Source organism: Heptranchias perlo, chromosome 13 (genome assembly GCF_035084215.1).
Source record: "Heptranchias perlo isolate sHepPer1 chromosome 13, sHepPer1.hap1, whole genome shotgun sequence".
NCBI lineage: Eukaryota > Metazoa > Chordata > Chondrichthyes > Hexanchiformes > Hexanchidae > Heptranchias > Heptranchias perlo.
In genome coordinates this window covers 7,179,936-7,198,782 of record NC_090337.1, presented here as the reverse complement: position 1 = coordinate 7,198,782, position 18,847 = coordinate 7,179,936, and the positions used below count along the sequence as shown (strand labels likewise).

The 18,847-nt window shown below is 42.3% G+C and overlaps 1 protein-coding gene across 1 annotated transcript; it reads left to right on the top strand.

Moving 5' to 3' along the window:
* The first annotated feature begins 98 nt into the window (after nucleotides 1–98).
* LOC137331737 (extracellular calcium-sensing receptor-like) lies at nucleotides 99–16,450 on the top strand. Its single transcript, XM_067995723.1, has 7 exons — nucleotides 99–238; nucleotides 6,844–7,014; nucleotides 8,146–8,437; nucleotides 11,105–11,905; nucleotides 12,780–13,007; nucleotides 14,631–14,754; nucleotides 15,543–16,450. Exons 1-7 carry the CDS (start codon nucleotides 99–101, stop codon nucleotides 16,448–16,450), a joined length of 2,664 nt encoding a protein of 887 aa, XP_067851824.1.
* Nucleotides 16,451–18,847: the final 2,397 nt, after the last annotated feature.

Here is an 18,847-nt window from a genome sequence, read left to right as displayed (position 1 = left end):
TCAAAGGAGGAGAAGGTGCCAGAGGAGTCGGGGGATAGACCAAGGTATGATTTGTTGATAAGGGCCACACCAGCACCACGGCGGTCTGGGTGGGGCAAATGGTGGAAGATATAGCCAGGCGGCTAGGCTTCATTAAGGGGGAAGGTGTCATCACCCATCTGCCAGGTTTCCATCAAGGCCATGATGTCGATGCAAACATCCGCAATAAGCTCACGGATGACAAGGGCTTTGTTCACAAGTGAACAGACATTCTCAAGGGAGATGTGGAGAAGGGCACAGGATGCACTGCAGCAATTCACCAAGGTTTCTTCTACAGCATCTCCCAAACCCGCAATCTCCACCATCTAGATGGACAAGAGCAGCAGGTGCATGGAAATACCATCATCTCCAAGTTCTTCTCCAAGTCACACAAATTCCAGACTTGGACATATATCACCATTCCTTCATCATCACTGGGTCAAACTCCTGGAACTCCCTACCTAATAGCATTGTGGGAGCACGTTCACGATACGGACTGCAGCAGTTCAAGAAGGCGGCTCACCACCACCTTCTCAAGGAGCAATTAGGAATGGACAATAAATGCTGGCATTGCCAATGATGCCAATATCCCAAGAATGAATATTTTTTTAAAAGCCTGAATACAACTGTATCTATTTTCTAAGGTAGTTGCATGGGGCCTTATCTTAACAAAAACTCAGTTCATTTATCAATGTGCCGTTACGGAGAAAACCACAGGGAAACCATGTTGTTTTCATTTGGGATTTTAAAAAATGTTGCTTTAACTTTTTGGTGCCCCTGAACATTTAACTATTCAGGTACATGAGACCCCAGAAATGTAACACAATGGTTGGGTTTCTAATGAGATATCCTAACAACATTAAATAAAGACGGGAGAGCAAGGTAACCTCACAGAACAAGGTTATCTCTGCCAACTTAATTTAGCCATTGCCAGAGGGCAGCTTGGTTGCTTTATAATTTGTTTTGCTATTTAATTGTGTGCACAAAGATTTGGGTTTGTCTGTTAAGAACACTTGTGACTTTATTCACCGCTGTTGATCAGAAAACATAGAAAATCTGCTGGGGGCCAAGAGAGCTGTGTTAACAGCTCGCAATTCAATCCCACCTCAAGTGCTAGCATCTAATTAAATTTGCAATTATGATTCAACTTCATATTTGCTCTGAGGGCAATTATCAAGACATAATTCCTTTATTAGTTTCAATCACATGCTTTATTATGGTATTTATTTACCTCAAATATCATTTAATAGAAATATTTTGCTGTTTTCCAACAATATATAATAGAATGACAAGACTATATCATCTTATATTTCTGATCTGAGTGCAGACATTTTTCTCCTAATGCTCTTTCTGTGGCGAGTTTAGTTCATATCTACCACACAAATACAGTAACTTCGCATTGTTCAATGCATTTCAATGGTGAGGCAGACAGCAAGATGCTGTTTGCAGAGCAGCGCATCTACAGCAAATTCTGGGCCATTGAGGAGAGATTTTAAATTTCACCGCCTAGGCATTGCCCTGGCAGAGCATTTGTCCCACCGTTTGTAGGACCTCCCTGACCTGTGCTCCATAGAATTCAATAGAAATGAAAATCGGATGGTTTCTATAACAGGCGGTCGATCTGCAATGCTGGAATTATACCCAGGCAGTAAGTTGAAAATCTACCTCATTGTATTTTTTGCATAACATCTTTCAGATACTGGAATGATAATTGAGATACGTGCCAGGCAATGACCATCTCCAACAAGAGAGAGTCTAACCACCTCCCCTTGACATTCAACGGCATTACCATTGCCGAATCTCCCACAATCAACATCCTGGGGGTCACCATTGACCAAAAACTTAACTGGACCAGCCACATAAATATTGTGGCTACAAGAGCAGGTCAGAGGCTGTGTATTCTGCGGCGAGTGACTCACCTCCTGACTCCCCAAAGTCTTTCCACCATCTACAAGGCACAAGTCAGGAGTGTGATGGAATACTCTCCACTTGCCTGGATGAGTGCAGCTCCAACAACACTCTAGAAGCACGACACCATCCAGGACAAAGCAGCCCGCTTGATTGGCATTGCATCCACCCTAGACATTCACTCCCTTCACCATCGGCGCACTGTGGCTGCAGTGTGTACCATCCACAGGATGCACTGCAGCAACTCGCCAAGGCTTCTTCTTCGACAGCACCTTCCAAACTCGCGACCTCTACCACCTAGAAGGACAAGGGCAGCAGGCACATGGGAACAACACCGCCTGCACTTTCCCCTCCAAGTCACACTTGGAAATATTTTGCCGTTCCTTCATCGTCGCTGGGTCAAAATCCTGGAACTCCCTTCCTAACAGCTCTGTGGGAGAACCTTCACCACACGGACTGCAGCGGTTCAAGAAGGAGGCTCACCACCGCCTTCTCAAGGGCAATTAGGGATGGGCAATAAATGCTGGCCTTGCCAGCGATGCCCACATCCCATGAACGAATAATAAAAAAAATAAACATTTGATATGAAGAGCTCAGGGAATGGGCATGAGTAGAAATTCTTGGATGAATCTGAAGAATATAGTACCCAACTATTGATCAACTTGAAACCCCTAAGTACATACTTTCCATTAATAAAATTACAAGAGCTGTCAATAAAGAAACATTATCCTTCTATTGAGAACCAGTCATAATCTCCTCATTTTTACCTGAATGCACAGACTAGACAAAGGATTAATCTACCATGTTCACACCTCTGTACCTTTAAAATAATGGGCAGTTATGTTTTATAGTCTAAGAGGTCAAAGCAATAAAAAAAAGATTAGTCTCTATTGTGCAAATGATAAATTTTATTGATGGTCTCATTGATTAGTATTTTTATAAGATATCCAATTCATCTGGTTTACATTTCATAGAATCTTACAGAATTGAAGGAGGTCATTCGGTCCATCGTACCTGTGCCGGTTAACTCTTGACCTGAGGTAATACTTGTCATTTGTGCCGTAGCAACTCTGGAAGCCAGGACATCTGTTCCTCCCTGGCATCCAGCATTGCTATGGTGGTGGGGATGTGGGGTGTTTAAAGTTCAATGCCTGTGTAATCAATCACATTAAGAATGTTATGGTACCAACCAAGCTGAAAGACAAAACAACCTTAAATGGTGGTGGAAGCAAATTCAACAGTAACTTTCAAAAGGGAATTGGATATATACTTGAAAAGGAAAAGTTTGCTGGGATATGGGGAAAGAGCAAGGGGAGTGACACTAATTGGATAGATCTCTCAAAGAGCAGGCACTGGCATGATGGGGCGAATGGACTCCTTCTGTGCTGTAAGATTCTATGATTCTATGAAAGCTGCTTTCACTCTGGTCTACCAATGTGTTAGGATCTGTAATATCCTGACAGGATGTTCTGCAATCATTGTTTCCCATGTGATCCAGAATCAGAAAGTGAGAGATCTATAATTGAAGTCTGGGACTGGGATGGTTGCAATAAGACTTGTGTCATGGTGAGGAACCGGATTCTTTCCCCTCAGTCTGGTTCAGCAAGAACTGAGTCGAATACACCTTAAAGTTCAACACAACTTTAATAGCAGATCTTAGTCTGTAGCTTCAATTCAGATTCCTGAGGGAGTCCGGACGATTCTAACAGAATAAGGAGACCAAGACAAAGACAAAAACTCATACCTTCATACAGATCAATAGGAGTTGGAACATCGTTAACACAAGAGTCAACACCAATCATAAGCTGGGCACAGGTTGCCATGCGGGGTTACATTATTTCCGGCCAATCATAGATAATCCATGTGCTGATCATGCTGCTGTTAGACATCAAAGGGGATACTTCCTCACCTTCCAACTTGGAATGTTCTTCCCTGTTCCTTCTGTTCCTTATCTCCCAACTTGGAATGTCTTTCAACTTTGGCTAAGCTCATTACCTATATTGACCTTCCATAAACATGGAGACATTCAGACCAGTCCTTGAATCACATCAAAGACTTTTCATTGATAAGACAATGCAGGCCTGCTGACTAAGCAAACATATGGCCAGGCAGGGGTGGGGGGGGGGCCTTCCCAACCCCAGTTATCAACTTATTAACCCTTTCCTAACCATTTTGCATTCTGCTATTTTGCCACGTAGGCATTTTAATATCTTACTGGACACTGACCACACAGGGATTCTCAATGGGAGTGTACAACAAATCATCACTGAAAGAGGTTCTTTTTTCTTTGCAATGTAGTCAAATAACATTTACTAATTTACAAATTGATTTGTTACTACTTCAAGAATTTTTTAAATCTTATTCTCAGGATGTGAGCGTCACTGACAAGGCAGACATTTATTGCCCATCTCCAACTGTCCTAAGAAGGTGGGGGTGGAACTGAATGGCTGCCTGGGCCAGCTGAGAGTCAAGCACGTTGGTGTGGGACTGGAGTCACATATAAGCCAGACCGGGTAAAGGTGGGAGGTCTTCATCCCTAAAGAACATTAATGAACCAGTTGGGTATTTACGACAATCCGATAATTGCATGGTCACATTTACTAATACTAGCTCTTTGATTCTAGATTCCAAGGTTAAGCTGCACAAGGATCAAAAATCGGCCAACATACCCAAAGGGTTTGATGTGACTGTTCCATTGTGGACAATGCACATTTCATTTATATTTCTCTGCATTCCTTATATAGCTACTTACAAAAAGGAAAACTAATTTTTGTTACCCACAGTAACTCCATTGCTCCAATTCCATTATTCTGCCCTCACCCCACATTCCTTAACACCAAATAAAATATCTATCATGCTTTTAATCATTTCAGTTGATTCTGTGGTTTCTAGGCAGTGCAGCCCACTTCTTCACAACCTTTTGTTGATCAGTTAACCTGCTTCTGTGCTATTAGTTGAGGAAGGTTTGTGGTCCAGGACACTGAGAGAATTCTCTGCTCTTTTTTTAATACTAGTTCCATTATTAGGAAACAAATGTCTTTGCAGACATAATTCCAATATAGTCACTGGAATTGCTAGCCTATACATCTTCGGGGTCATATTCTGGGTTTGCCTTATTTGTGCCATTTAACATTTTAGATACCTCAATTAAGTTATTTGTTAACAACCTTCTGGCCAGACCATCGACCTTAAGCCTCTCTTGTCCCAATAGCTCAGGTATCAGCCTTGGCCCTGTGGTAGCACTCTTACCTCTGAAGTTTGTGTGTTCCTTAGAAGTTTGGAGTGCTGTCTTTTGTTAAACTGAGGTCTTGACTATCCTCTCAGGTGAATGTGAAAGACCCAATAGTACTATTCAAAGAAGTGCAGGGGACTTCTCCTGGTGTCCTATCCAACATTTATCCCTCAACCAGCAACCCCCAAAACAGTTTATATGGGCATTTAACTCATTGCTGTCTGTAGGTCTTTGCTGTGCACAAATTGGCTGACTCATTTGCCCACATTACAACAGCAACTACACTTCTAAATAATTCATTGGTCATAAAGCACGTTGGGAATCCAAGTTCTTTTTTTTGTCTTTCTTTCTTTCATCCCTTGGGAATTGCACACAGAATCCCAAGTGAAGTTGGACCAGTGCATTATATCAAAATTCTGAAGTTTTTGTTAGCTAAATAGGGAAGAACCTATTTCCACTGGTCAGTGAGTTGGTAACTAGGGGAATAAATTTAAGGTCCTCACCAAAAGAACAAAAGCCAACATAACTGGAATGTTTTTATAGAGATGTTTGGGGCATGAAATGCTCTACCAGAAATAGTGGTGGATGAAGACTCCATTATTATGTAAAAAGAAAGTACATTAATATTTCAAATGTTAAAAGGATTTGATGGAGCAGATACAGAGAAATGGTTTCTTCTGATGGGGAACAAGAACGAGCTTTAATGGCTGCCTGGGCCAGCTGAGAGCTAGTATTAGTAAATGTGACCATGAAATTATCGGATTGTCGTAAATACCCAACTGGTTCATTAATGTTCTTTAGGGATGGAGACCTCCCGCCTTTACCCGGTCTGGCTTATATGTGACTCCAGTCCCACACCAATGTGCTTGACTCTCAGCTGGCCCAGGCAGCCATTCAGTTCTTAAAATTAGAGCTAGGCCATTTAGGAGCGAAATCAGGAAGCACTTTTTCACACAAAGGGTAGTAGTAATCTGAAGCAAAAGGTTGTGGACGTTGGGATAATTGGAGCTTTAAAGACTGTGATCGATAGATTTTTGTTAGGTAAGGATATCAAAGGATATGGAGAAAGGTGAGTAAATGGAGTTGAGGTACAGATCAGCCATTATCTAATTGAATTGCAGAGGGGCCTACTCCTGTTCCTATGTTCCTAAAAGAAAAAATTATATAAAATAATGTAGGTAAAGGACAGGGGAATGGGACTAGGTGGATGGTTCTTTCAGAGGTCCGGTACAATGGCATGGTGGCCTCCTTCTGTGCCACGAAATTCTATAATTCCATGCAGAAGACTCTGATGAATTGCGTGCTCCTCTCTCACCTTTTAAACTGTTAGTACGATACTTAGTGTGCGACATACTGGGACTCTGTGTCTGTGGCCAAGATTATAATTAATTGTGCCCATGTGCAGCTTTTATTCATGGGGGCAATTGCGTGGATTTGGTTAATTTCGCGTGCTACTTGGTCCTCCCGAGGAAGTCTGTAATTTCGAACTGGTATTTTTTTTTTGTTGGAATCATTCCAACATTTTTCCCACTGCTGATCTATTCATCACAGCATTACCCAACTGGTTGGGATGTGTAAAGTATATAAGCGGATGGTGCCTGTTCTAGGATAGTCATTGCTCCCAATGACTCTGTTGCGATGTATTATTGCCTTCTGTTGTGGGGATATTTCTCCCTTGTACCTAGGTGGGGAACAAGCCAGCCAGTTTGCAAACTTCGAGGGAGGTTTAATTTGCCCGGGTTATATAAAGATGGGGACATCGTCATGGGTGGAATCTTCCACTTCCACCATCACGTCGTGAGACAGGACGAGCCTCATTCCTTCACAGTTGAACCGCAATCGCCAGGCTGTGAAAAGTGAGTCGCTGCTCGCATAATGGACCAAGAGCTCCGAGGAAAACTGGGTGATGAAAGTGCAGTACTGAGGTCAAAATTTTGTGTGTGTGGTGGGGGGGATCTAATTTCTGCTTAATGAGTCCACTAGTAGCCAGAGATATTGCAGCAAATTCAATGATAGCATTTGTTTTACCGCAGGTGTGTGTGTGTATGTGTATGTGTGCATATATGTGTGTATGCGTGTGTGCATGTGTGTGTATGTGTATGCGTGTATATATGTGTGTATGCGTGTGTGCATGTGTGCGTACGCATGTGTATGTGTGCATATATGTGTGTATATGTGTGTATATATGTGTGTATGCGTGTGTGCATGTGTGCGTATGTGTGTATGTATTGGGGCCGACCTCCCTTTAATCCCTGATTTTGTGTGAAATTGAAGTCTCGTTTCCAGAGACTATCAAACTTCCTTGTTTCGGTTGACTGATACATTCATTCTATTGTCACAATGGAACTTCACCAAATGTTTTTCTCTTCCTTTTGTTCAAAATGCAGATTGAAACATATTGGCTCACGACAGCAGAAATCGCAATCAGAGCTAATTGTGTCAATACTTAATAGACAAGTAACAGTGCCTTTGGAGTGCAATGCAGCTCAGCCCTCGGCAGCCAGTGACCCTCGCCGACAGGGAGTAAAGGACTCCCATCTCCAGGCACCCTCAGTAGTCAGTGACCCTTCCCTGTGAGAGAGTGACGGGTTCCTGTCTTCAGGCTCCCTCAGTAGCCGGTCACCCTTGCCAGGTTTTAATGCCACCGAATGCAACAGGGTGAAAATATTACTTAAACTTGTGCAAAAGAGAGCTCCGTTTTATACTGTGAGCTGCATTCATTCCTCGAAACTTAAATCAAGTTGCAGCTCCACAACAGCGTGTTTAAGGAAGTTTTGGAAACATGGAGCAATTTCCACGCAAGTTATTCGCTGTACGAATAAGATAGACATATAAAGATATTTAATATATTAAAGATGTCAGGGTCAGAAATTCTTTCCATTCATAAAGTTATCCTTGTTCGCAAATTAGCACAGTGAAGGGTGGACAATGTATCAGATGTGAATTAAATGATGTGTTAAGACGATCTAACTCTGCACACCCCACAGTTTTAACTTGAGAGAATTCCATCAGGCACAGACCATGATCTTCGCTATTGAAGAAATAAATACCAGCTCAAAACTGCTTCCCAATGTCACACTGGGCTACAAGATTTACGACGGATGCAATAGTGAAACTCTGTCAGTAAAAGCTGTAATGGCTCTCATCGGCATGCAGAATGAATCCACAACTGATTCCAGCTGTACACCCATTTCCAGACTCCCCGCCATAATCGCGGACGCTGGATTCATCAGGTCACTTTCAGAAACAATGCTAACTGCTCCTTTTGGGATCCCAACGGTAGGATACCGGCATCATCACGCCACTTCGATTTTGATCAATTTCTGAAATTATATTGTGTTAAATTACTAGTGGTTGAGACACTTTAATGTATAAATATAAAGTATCGGTGTCAGCCGTGGGTTAGTGGTAGCACTCTTGTCCCTGAGTCAGAGGGTTGTGGGTTCAAGTCCCATTCCAGAGGGACTTTAGCCCAAGATCTAGGTTGATACTTTCAGTGCACTACTGAGGGAGAACTGCAATGTCGGAGGTGCCGCCTTTCAGAATGAGACATTAAACCGAGGCCCTATCTGTTCTCTTCAAGTGGACATAAAAGATCCCACGGCACTATTTCGGAGAAGAGCAGGGGAGTTCGCCCTGGTGTCCTGGGCCAATATTTATCCCTCAACCAACATCACTAAAACAAATCATCTGGTCGTTATCACATTGCTGTGTGTGGGACCTTGCTGTGTGCAAATTGGCTGCCACCTTTCCTACATTACAACAGTTGCTACACTTCCAAAGAACTTCATTAGCTGGGACTTTGGGACATCCTGAGGTTATGAAGGGCATTATATGAATGCAAGTCTTTAAATATCTAAATATTTTGTTTACAATATTTTGCCGCTCATACTAAAATTCTTGTAATCCAACCATAGGCGACAATAGAATTTTATATGTTGGCTTGGCCCATTGGTTCGCCTCTAAGGCACAAGGTTGTAGATTCAAGTCCCACTCTAGAGACTTGAGCACAATCTGGGCTGACACTTCAGTGCAGTACTGCACTGTCTGAGGTACTGTTTTCAGGGTGACACATTAAACTAAGGCCCCCGTCTGCCCTCTCAGGTGGATGGGAACGATCCCATGGTACTATTCAAAGGAGAACATGGAGTTTCTATATGTATTAGCCAATTTTCCTCTGGTGGGAAGTTTTTATAAAAGAGATTGCAAAGGTACATTTGTGATAGGGAAAATTTTAGAGTTTCTAATTAAGGATGAAATTAATCTAGATAAAGAGAAAATCATTAGAAGTATCCAGCATGGAATTCAAAAGGGATGTTCATGTTTGACAAACGTCATTGAATTCTTTAAGGAGGTAACAGACACTGTAAATGGGGGAACGTGGCGAAGGTAATGTGCATGGACTTCAGGAAAGCCCTTGACAAGGTATCGCATGGGAGATTACTAGAGAAGATTAAGCAGCATAGAATTATGGGGAGGGTAGCAAACTGGATGAAACATTAGTTGGAAGGGAGAAAACAAAGAGTAAGAGTTTAGGGCAGTTTTCCAGAGTAGATGAAGGTGAAGATCTGTGTACCACGGGGTTCAGTTCTGGGGCCTCTTCTGGTCACTGTGCATATCAATGATTTGGATATAGCGCGGTGTCAAAATAGGAAGTATAGTTAATTCTTTAGAGGACCAAAGGAAGCTGCAAGGACATATTGATAAGATGGGGGGAAATGGGCTAAGAAGTAGCAGATAGAATTCAATGTCAGTAAGTGTGAGGTGATGCATTTTGATTAAAAAGTTACCAGCGGTATTTATTCTCTGAATGGAGTAGGCTCGGTGCTGTGGAAGAGCAGCGAGATTTGGGGGTATAGGCTCACAGAACAGCATTTCGCACCTGGTAAGGCAGATTAAAAAAAACTAATGGAATTCTAAGCTTTATCTCAAGAAGTATAGAATATAAAAGCGAAGAGGTAATGAGGAGCCTATATTAAACCGTATTAAAACCTCATTTAGAGTACAGTTTGCAATATTAGGTTCCACGCCATTGGAAGGATATTGAGGCTTTAGAGAGGGTACAATAAAGATTCACTAGGATGCTGCCTGGTATGAGGATATACTAAAACAAAGAAAGCCTTGAAAAATTGAGTCTGTTTTTCATTTGAGCAATGCAGATTAAAAGGCAATTTGATAGAAGTGTTTAAAATTATGAAAGGATGGGGAAGGGTAGATAGAAACAGATCATTTCCAATAATTGAGGGGTTTAGAACGAGGGGCCATAGATAGAAGATTAAATATAACAGAATTAGAACAGAGAGCAAGAGAAACTTCTTCACACAGAGAGTTGTGAGGCTGGTCAATTCACTTCTATATTTAGTGGTTAAATATATGAGAATAAGGTTTTTATTCCATTTCTCCACATGCCTTTTAATCCAATAAGAAAGGCTGTGATGAAGGGTCCCACCTCAAACCTTAACTATTTCTTTATCAGATGCATTTCCAGCACTTTCTAATGTTTATTTAACAATCTCTAAATTTGACGATAGAAGATTAAGCCTTGATCTAATTGTGGTGTTTTAAGATGATTCAAGGATTTGATAGGGTAGATGGAGAGAAACTATTTCCTCTGGTGGGGGGTCCAGAACAAGGAGTTATAACCTTAAAATTAGAGCTACACAAAGGGTAGTGTAATTCTGGAACTCTCTCCTCCAAAAAGCTGTTGAGGCTGGGGGTCAATTGAAAGTTTCAAATTGAGATTGTTAGATTTTTGTTCGGTAAGGGTATTAAGGGTTATGGAACCAAGGCGGGTAAATGGAGTTATGATACAGATCAGCCATGATCTAATTGAACAGCCGAACAGGCTCGAAGGGCTGAATGGCCAATCCTGTTCCTAATTTTCTATATTTACTTTGGATTTAATGCTGCAGTTTCATAAAATGCTGCTGTATTTGATTCCACTAGGTCAGTTTTTCTGCTACATGCAAGGGCTTTGGCGATCTGGAATTCGCAACACTTTTCGAAACGATGCCCAGCGATTCCCACCAAATGAGCGCCATAGCGTCACTGGTGAAGCATTTCGGTTGGAATTGGATCGGATTAATTCGAAGCAGTTCCAATTATAGCAGTATGCAGTCCGAAGCGATTCTCCAAGCGCTCACCAGAGTTGGAATTTGTATTGCCTTTTCAGAAGCGTTTTCTGAAACAGACTCCAGAGAAAAAGTACTTAAGGTTGTGAACACGATAAAACGGGCCACCACCAAGATTATTATCGCTCTCGCTACGCTGGCAGATATGGAGGTTTTGCTACAAGAAGTCGTGCGCCAAAATGTGACCGGTATACAGTGGCTTGGGAGCCATTCTTGGATCACAATCCCCATTCTGTCTCCGGCGGAGAACGCTCGTTTCCTTGCAGGGGCACTGGGATTCGTTGTCCCGAAGGCAAGGATAGCAGGGTTAAAAGAGTTTCTCCTTCAAGTCAACCCGTATCAATCTCCCGAAAATCCTTTGGTTAACGAGTTTTGGGAGGAAACGTTCGACTGCGCCATGCAAAATGTAACTCGGAGCAATCCTCAATCTCAGGCTCGGCAATGTACCGGGAATGAGCTTTTACACGAAATAAATAACCAGTACACGGATACCTCCCAACTGCGAGTTTCCTACCGCGTGTACGAGGCGGTATATGCCATAGCCCATGCCCTTCATAACATGCTATCCTGTGGAAATAACGGTTGCGCCAATATGTCAGATTTTGAATCACGGCAGGTAGGAAATATTAGAGTTTACACGACTAAATAGACTTGGTGTGCACTTGTCTTCTTCGTTACAACTTTACTCTAAAAGCATTGAAGAATTGCTCTGGTCGCTAAATGAAGCTACATGCAAACGCCACTAGGACCATTTCCTCTGTTCGGTCCTTCTAGCGAAATGGTAAAGGCGTTCAAATCAACGAATTGGCTAGAAATGCGATCAGATGGGTTCTTCAGTTACTAAGTGTTCCCACGCAATGACCGGAGCAATTGCTCTCCCAATATCCTGCAGAAATAATATTTCAGCAAGCGAGTGGTCAATCTATAAAACAGGCTCTCTAGGGAGACGGTGGACGCATTCATACATTCAAATGCACATTTTGGGATACAGTGTATGAGTAATTTGAGACCTGACATGTGGTGAGTGTAACAGGCTTGGGGGGGAGGAACAGGTGACTTTGGACCCATGGTTCCCAAATCTCTCCACCCCTGGGGGTTTTCCTTACCTTATGTCTGGATCTGTTGTAGACTCATTGATAGAGATTGATTGCTCTGATTAATCAACAACTCCATTATTATTGTGACCACCAGGGTGGTAGAAGGTGAAGTGGGAGGTCTTTTTTCCTCCAGCAATTCCTACCTTCCTATCTAGCTCCAATTTATATTTATAAAAGCAGGAAGCTCTGTAAGAGATAGGATACATCAACCATACCACATTATATTTCGTGTATAATTTATTTTTTCCCCTTAACAATGCCTGTTCTTTCTGGATGGATGAGCTCAGATGGGCTGCATGATCTGATCATCCGTATTTATCTTAGGATCTTGTGAATCGTGATCCGGATGCACATTATTTACAACTAATGCCCTCTCTCTCATCCCTTTTAAAGCTGCTATATCACCTGGACAGGTTGAATTCCACAGACATGAATGGCAGCGACGTACATTCTCACCAAAATGAAAATTGGGTCCCGAAGTATGAGCTGGTAAACTGGCAAATAAGCGCCAGTGGCGTCGCTGGCATTGTGAGCGTTGGGAAATATGACAAGTCGGCGCTTATAGGCCGAGCGCTGAAGATAAATGAACAAGCTATCTTTTGGACCGACGGGCGAAGGAAGGTAATCCCGAGGAGTGAAAGTTTGTGGATGAAGTGTTTTCCAACCTGCATTCATTATTTTAAACGGTCCTTTCCGAAATCGGCACAAGTCGATGTTAAGTGCTGAAAGGGACAGCGACTCTTTAAATGGAAAAAAAAACTTTCCTACTAAAGTATAAACGGTGGACGATACCAACTTCCTGTCAATAATCTCCTAATAAAAATGATTTTAGCGACATCTCCCTCCCTACCCCGTCTTCCACCTTTCCCCTTTTTCTCCTTCTCTGACTCTCAACTCACCTTCTCTCTTCTCTCTCCCTATCGTTCAGTCTCCCGCTCCCTGGAACTGGGACACAACGGACCCCCTCAATGGGACTGAACAAAGCAAAAGAGGATGAACAGAGACAATTGGTAGAATGCTTCAAAAAGCTGGAAAGAGAGGAAAACTAGGGCAGATCATACAAGTGAGACAATGAAACAACAAGATGTTCCAAGTAAGGCAGTGAAATACAAACATGAAATGCTCCCTCCTGGAGATTTCCAAGTTTGCTGTTTGCATTTCACTGTTGACTTGGCTATTTTCGCTGACTTTTGTTCTATTAAATGTCTTTCATTCCTTCATTTAGATGTTCTGCACCAGTTTGCGAATTATTTCAGCTTTTCAAAACACCTGCTTGAGCATTCCACCAATTATCACTCTCCACCAACACCCCCCGTCCCCCAACGTTCAGCTCCATTAAATTCCAATTCCAGGCCCTAACTAACTCAACCTGCCTTACCCTTTCAGCTGTGCATCCACCTTCCACGTATCTAAATGTGTTTCCTTTCTACGTGGAGTATGCATCCATCTCCACCAGTTAAGGGAGAGCGATGGGGAAGAAGCTCGATCATCCACTCTGTCTTCATCTCTCCACCCTTTGAACTCCAAATTGAATTGATCAGAAATCAATTGCTCCTCCCTTTTTAAAAAAAAATCATTCTCAGGATGTGTGCATTGCTGGTAGAGCCGGCATTTACTGCCCATCCCTCGTTGCCTTTGAGAAGATGGTGGTGAGCCACCTTCTTCTTGAACCGCTGCAGTCCGTGTGCTGAAGGTGCTCCCACAGTGCTGTTAGGGAGGGAGTTCCAGGATTTTAACCCAGTGACAGTGAAGGTATGGTGATATATGTCCAAGATCCCTGTTTCCCAGTCAATCATAAGAAACCATGGGAAAAAAAACTCTGCAGATGTTGGAAATCTGAAATAAAAACAGAAAAGGCTAGAAACACTCAGCAGGTCAGGCAGCATCAGTGGAGAGGGAAACAGTTAATGTATCAGGTCGATGACCTTTCATCAGAACTGGAAGAGATGAACAGTTTTCAACATAGAGCCAGGGGAAAAGGGGGTAAGCAAAGAACAAAAGGGAAGGTCTGTGATAGAGTGGAGGGTCGGAGTGATTAAATGGCAAAAAGGATGATGGTGCAAGGCAAAAGGATGGAAACAAAAGATGGGTCCAGAGGAGGTGTAAATGGTCACAGAATGTCGAAGAGAATCCATATTGAGGTTATTTCATCTTGCCAATAAGTCTTGTGTTCTGTGTTGAAGATGATATTTCATGTATTTCAGCCAAGTCCAATGAAATGGTCTGCATTTGTTTTTTGCTCAGGTCCCACGAGGAATTTGTTCTGAAAGCTGCTCCCCTGGTACAAGGAAAGCAACTAGACGTGGAGAGCCTGTTTGTTGTTTTGACTGTGTAAAATGTGTCAACAATGATATTAGTAATGTGACAGGTCTGTATGAATACTTACATGAACCTTTAACTGATTAGGAACAGGGGTAGGCCATTCAGCCCCTTGAGCCTGTTCCACCATTCAATTAGATCATGGCTGATCTGTATCTTAACTCCATTGGTTCCATAACCCTTAATACCCTTGCCTAACAACAATCTATCAATCTCAGTTTTGAAATTTTCAATTGACCCCCAGCCTCAACAGCTTTTTGGGGGGAGAGTTCCAGATTTCCACTCCCCTTTGTGTGAAGAAGTGCTTCCTGACATCACCCCTGAATGGCCTAGCTTTGATTTTAAGGTTATGCCCCCTTGTTCTGGACTCCCCCCACCAGAGGAAGTAAGGTGGAAGAGAGAAACTATCAAATCCTTTAATCATCTTAAACACCTCAATTAGATCACCCCTTAATCTTCTAAACTCAAGTGAATACAAGCCTAGTCTATGCAACCTGTTCTCATAAATTAACTCCTTTAGCCCCGGTGAATCTGTGCTGCACCTCCTCCAAGGCCAATATATCCTTCCTGAGGTGCAGTGCCCAGAACCCAATGCAGTACTCCAACGGGAGCTATATATAACTAACATTCCACCCTTTAGTATTCCAGCCCACTTGAAATAAAGGCCATCATTCCATTAGCTTTTTTAATTATTGTTTGTACCTGTCCACTAGCTTGAAGTGAATTCTGTACTTGAACCCTGAAATCCCCCTGCTACTCCACAGTTCCAAATGTACTAGGCAGAGTTTTCTAGAAGTATTCATCCTAACATTAATGTGTCCCCTTTTTTTTTAACAGACGCGCTATCTTGTATGACGTGCCCTTTGGAATACTGGCCCAACCAATACAGAAACGGGTGCATACTGAAGGAGATCGAATTCCTTTCCTTTGACGATGGGCTGGGATGTGTTTTGGCCACCTTCGCGGTGGGGGGAGCCTGCCTAACAATCGCGACGACTGCCGTTTTCTATAAGTACAGGCACACCCCGTTGGTCCGGGCCAATAATTCGGAGCTGAGTTTCATTATCCTGCTCTCTTTGGTGCTTTGCTTTCTGTGCGCCCTTCCGTTCATCGCCGACCCATCGCACTGGTCTTGCATGTTGCGTTTCACCGTATTCGGGGTGACATTCGCTCTGTGCCTCGCAGGTATTCTGGGCAAGACGGTCGTTGCACTGATGGCCTTTAAGAGCAAATCTCCCAAAAACCACATGATGAAATGGTTCAATCCCAGACGCCAGCGAACTGGTGTTTTCATCCTGGCGTTGATCCAATGCTTAATATGCATTCTCTGGATCACAAGATCTCCCCCTTTCCCTTTCAAAACCCCAACCTATTACCAACATGTCATTAGCTTGGAATGTCAAGTCGGGTCTGTCGCTTATTTTTGCGCCGTTTTTGTGTTGATTTTCCTCTTGACTGGTGTAACACTGGTTTTTGCATTTTTAGCTCGAAAGCTCCCAGATAGTTTCAACGAAGCGACCCACATAACTTTTAGCCTGTTGACCTTCTGTGCGGTTTGGATTACTTTTTTCCCCGTTTACGTAAGCGCCCCGGAGAAATACGCTGCCGCTGTGCAGGTATTCGCTATTTTAGCGTCTAGCTTCAGTCTGCTGCTGTGTATTTTTGCGCCCAAGTGTTATATTATCTTATTGAAACCAGAAATGAACACAAGAAAGTACGTCATGAACACTCGTCGAAATAAATGAAAATGACATTTTTTTCATATTAGAAACGCAATAAAATGTGTGGTACATAAATTTTAGATAATTTAAATAGTTTTATAGAATCTTACAGCACAGAAGCAGTCCATTCGGCCCATCATTCCTGTGCTGTCTCTTTAAAAGAGCTATCCAATTAGTCTCACTCCCCCTGCTCTTTCCCGAGAGCCCTGCAATGTTTTCCTCTTCAAGTATTTATCCAATTCCCTTTTGAAAGTTACTATTTAATCTGATTCCACCACCTTTTCAGGCAGCGCATTCCAGATCATAACGACTCGCTGCGTAAAAAAATTTCTCCTCACTTTCCTCTGGTTCTTTTGCCAATTATCTTAAATCTGCATCCTCTGATTATCAACCCTTCTGTCATTGGAAAGAGTTTCTCACTATCTACTCTATCAAAGCCCTCGTTATTTTGAACGCCTCTGTTATACTCCAGCTGAGGCCTAACCAGTGATTCATAAAGGTTTGGCATAACTTCCTTGTTTTTATACTCTATGCCTCTATTTATAAAGCCAAAGATCCCATAGGCCTTTTTAACAGCTTTCTCAACTTGTCTTGATAAAATATATATTATATCTTGGTAAAATATACTAAACTATTTAAGAAGTGCGCACACAAATTCTATTCAATTAGGATTTTGTGTGTGTGTGTGTTCAAATAACTGGGTTGTTACTTTTATGATAAGTTATACATTGAATGTGCCATCCACTGAAATTGTGTGATTATACTAGGAGTAAACTGAAAATTATATTTATGTTTGTATCTTTTAATTGTTGGGAACACTCCTCTCTTCTATGAAAGCGTGTGGCCTCGTGGCCTCATGCCCTATAGTAAGAGTTTGAACTCATATGGTGATGAAATTCCGTGGGGATTCTCTTGATTTTCTGCCATAGCTTCAGCAGGAGACTGGTCGAAACCCCCAGAGAAATGGCTGAAAATTGCTGTTAATGCTATTTCTCTTGGTGGTGGGGGGGGGGTTTAGAATCATGGAATGGTACAGCACAGGAGGCCAGCTGGCCCATTATGCCTGTGCCGGCTCTTTGAAAGAGCTGTCTAGTTAGTCCCATTCCCCTGCTCGTTCCCCATAGCCCTGCAAATTTTTCCCCTTCAAGTATTTATCCAATTCCCTTTTGAAAGTTATTATTTAATCTGCTTTCACGACCCCTTCAGGCAGCACATTCCAGATCATAACAACTCACTGATTATATTTTTATTCCTCATGTTAACTCCGGTTCTTTTGCCAAATACCATAAATCTGTGTCCACTGGTTACCGAACCTTTTGCCACTGGAAACAGTTTCTCCTTATTTACTGTCAAAAACCAAATTTCCCCTTAACCTTCTCTGCTTCAAGGAGAACAACCCTAGCTTCCCTAGTCTCACCACGTCAGTCTCCCACTAAAGTTACAGAAGGAGATGTGCGAGAATTTCCATGGATTTTCAGGGCCCATAATTTGCAATCCAATATTGAGGGAGCACTGCATTGATTAAATTACTGGTATGTAAGAATGTAAAGAGAAGTATAAGGGGCAAGTAGAAGGCAGTTAAACTTGGTAATTAGCAAAAATATTAAAATGCTGATCTATACTCCAACTGTCTGAATACCAGTATGGTTTTACAAGGCTCAAGTAACACACAAAACAGCTAGGGAAGTAATTTTGACTCTGTGCAATAGTGTAAAATGGGTGATAGTGAATCAGCAGCCCGTTTCACATCTCTCCCCATTTTATTTCTATTGACTTCAATGAAAAGAAATTCGGGAATGTTGTAAAACAGGCTGTCGATTTGCTATCACCTGTTTTACACTATTGCACAAAGTCAAAATTACCCCCCTTGATTAGGGGGTGTAAACCTGGTGGCAATGGAAAGGAAAATCTGGCAGAGTGTATAATGGGCGGCCAATCCAATCCAACCATTCCTCTCCCCCGCCAAAGTTGAAACTTCCGCCACTCGGGTTTTATCTCAAAACCCAAGGCAAAAACCTTTGAAGCTTGAACACCTTCCTCTAATTAAGGCAAAGATATCTCTAATGGATAGAATGTATTATAATATTCATAACTTTAATTCCATAACAAAACTGTTGCACAACTCCCAGATAAAGATCAGTCTGCCATGCTCTTATTATGGGTTATTGGGTAAAGATATCTTGTTCTGTGGGACTGAGACATACAAATCAGAATGTTCCAGTATCAATGCCCAATCTGAGATAAGTTAGCTGATCATAGTGGATTGGCAGTTGAGGCACTATAAATGCTGCTAGGGTGGATAAGGTAACTATGGACCAGGCTTCCTGCTACTGACTGACACCCAAGTGTGTTGATAGTGGGAAGGTTTAGCACCATGCTCAAATATAATGTCCTCTTGGTCAAATAGTCTGCCAGCACTCA

What these genes read in the sequence shown, in the direction of transcription:
- LOC137331737 (XM_067995723.1), top strand. Translation starts at nt 99, where the DNA reads ATGGTGGAAGATATAGCCAGGCGGCTAGGCTTCATTAAGGGGGAAGGT. An exon ending in GGACCGACGGGCGAAGGAAG is followed by an intron (nt 13,008 to 14,630) that starts GTAATCCCGAGG and finishes TTTTTTGCTCAG; the next exon opens with GTCCCACGAGGAATTTGTTC. An exon ending in TGATATTAGTAATGTGACAG is followed by an intron (nt 14,755 to 15,542) that starts GTCTGTATGAAT and finishes TTTTTTTAACAG; the next exon opens with ACGCGCTATCTTGTATGACG.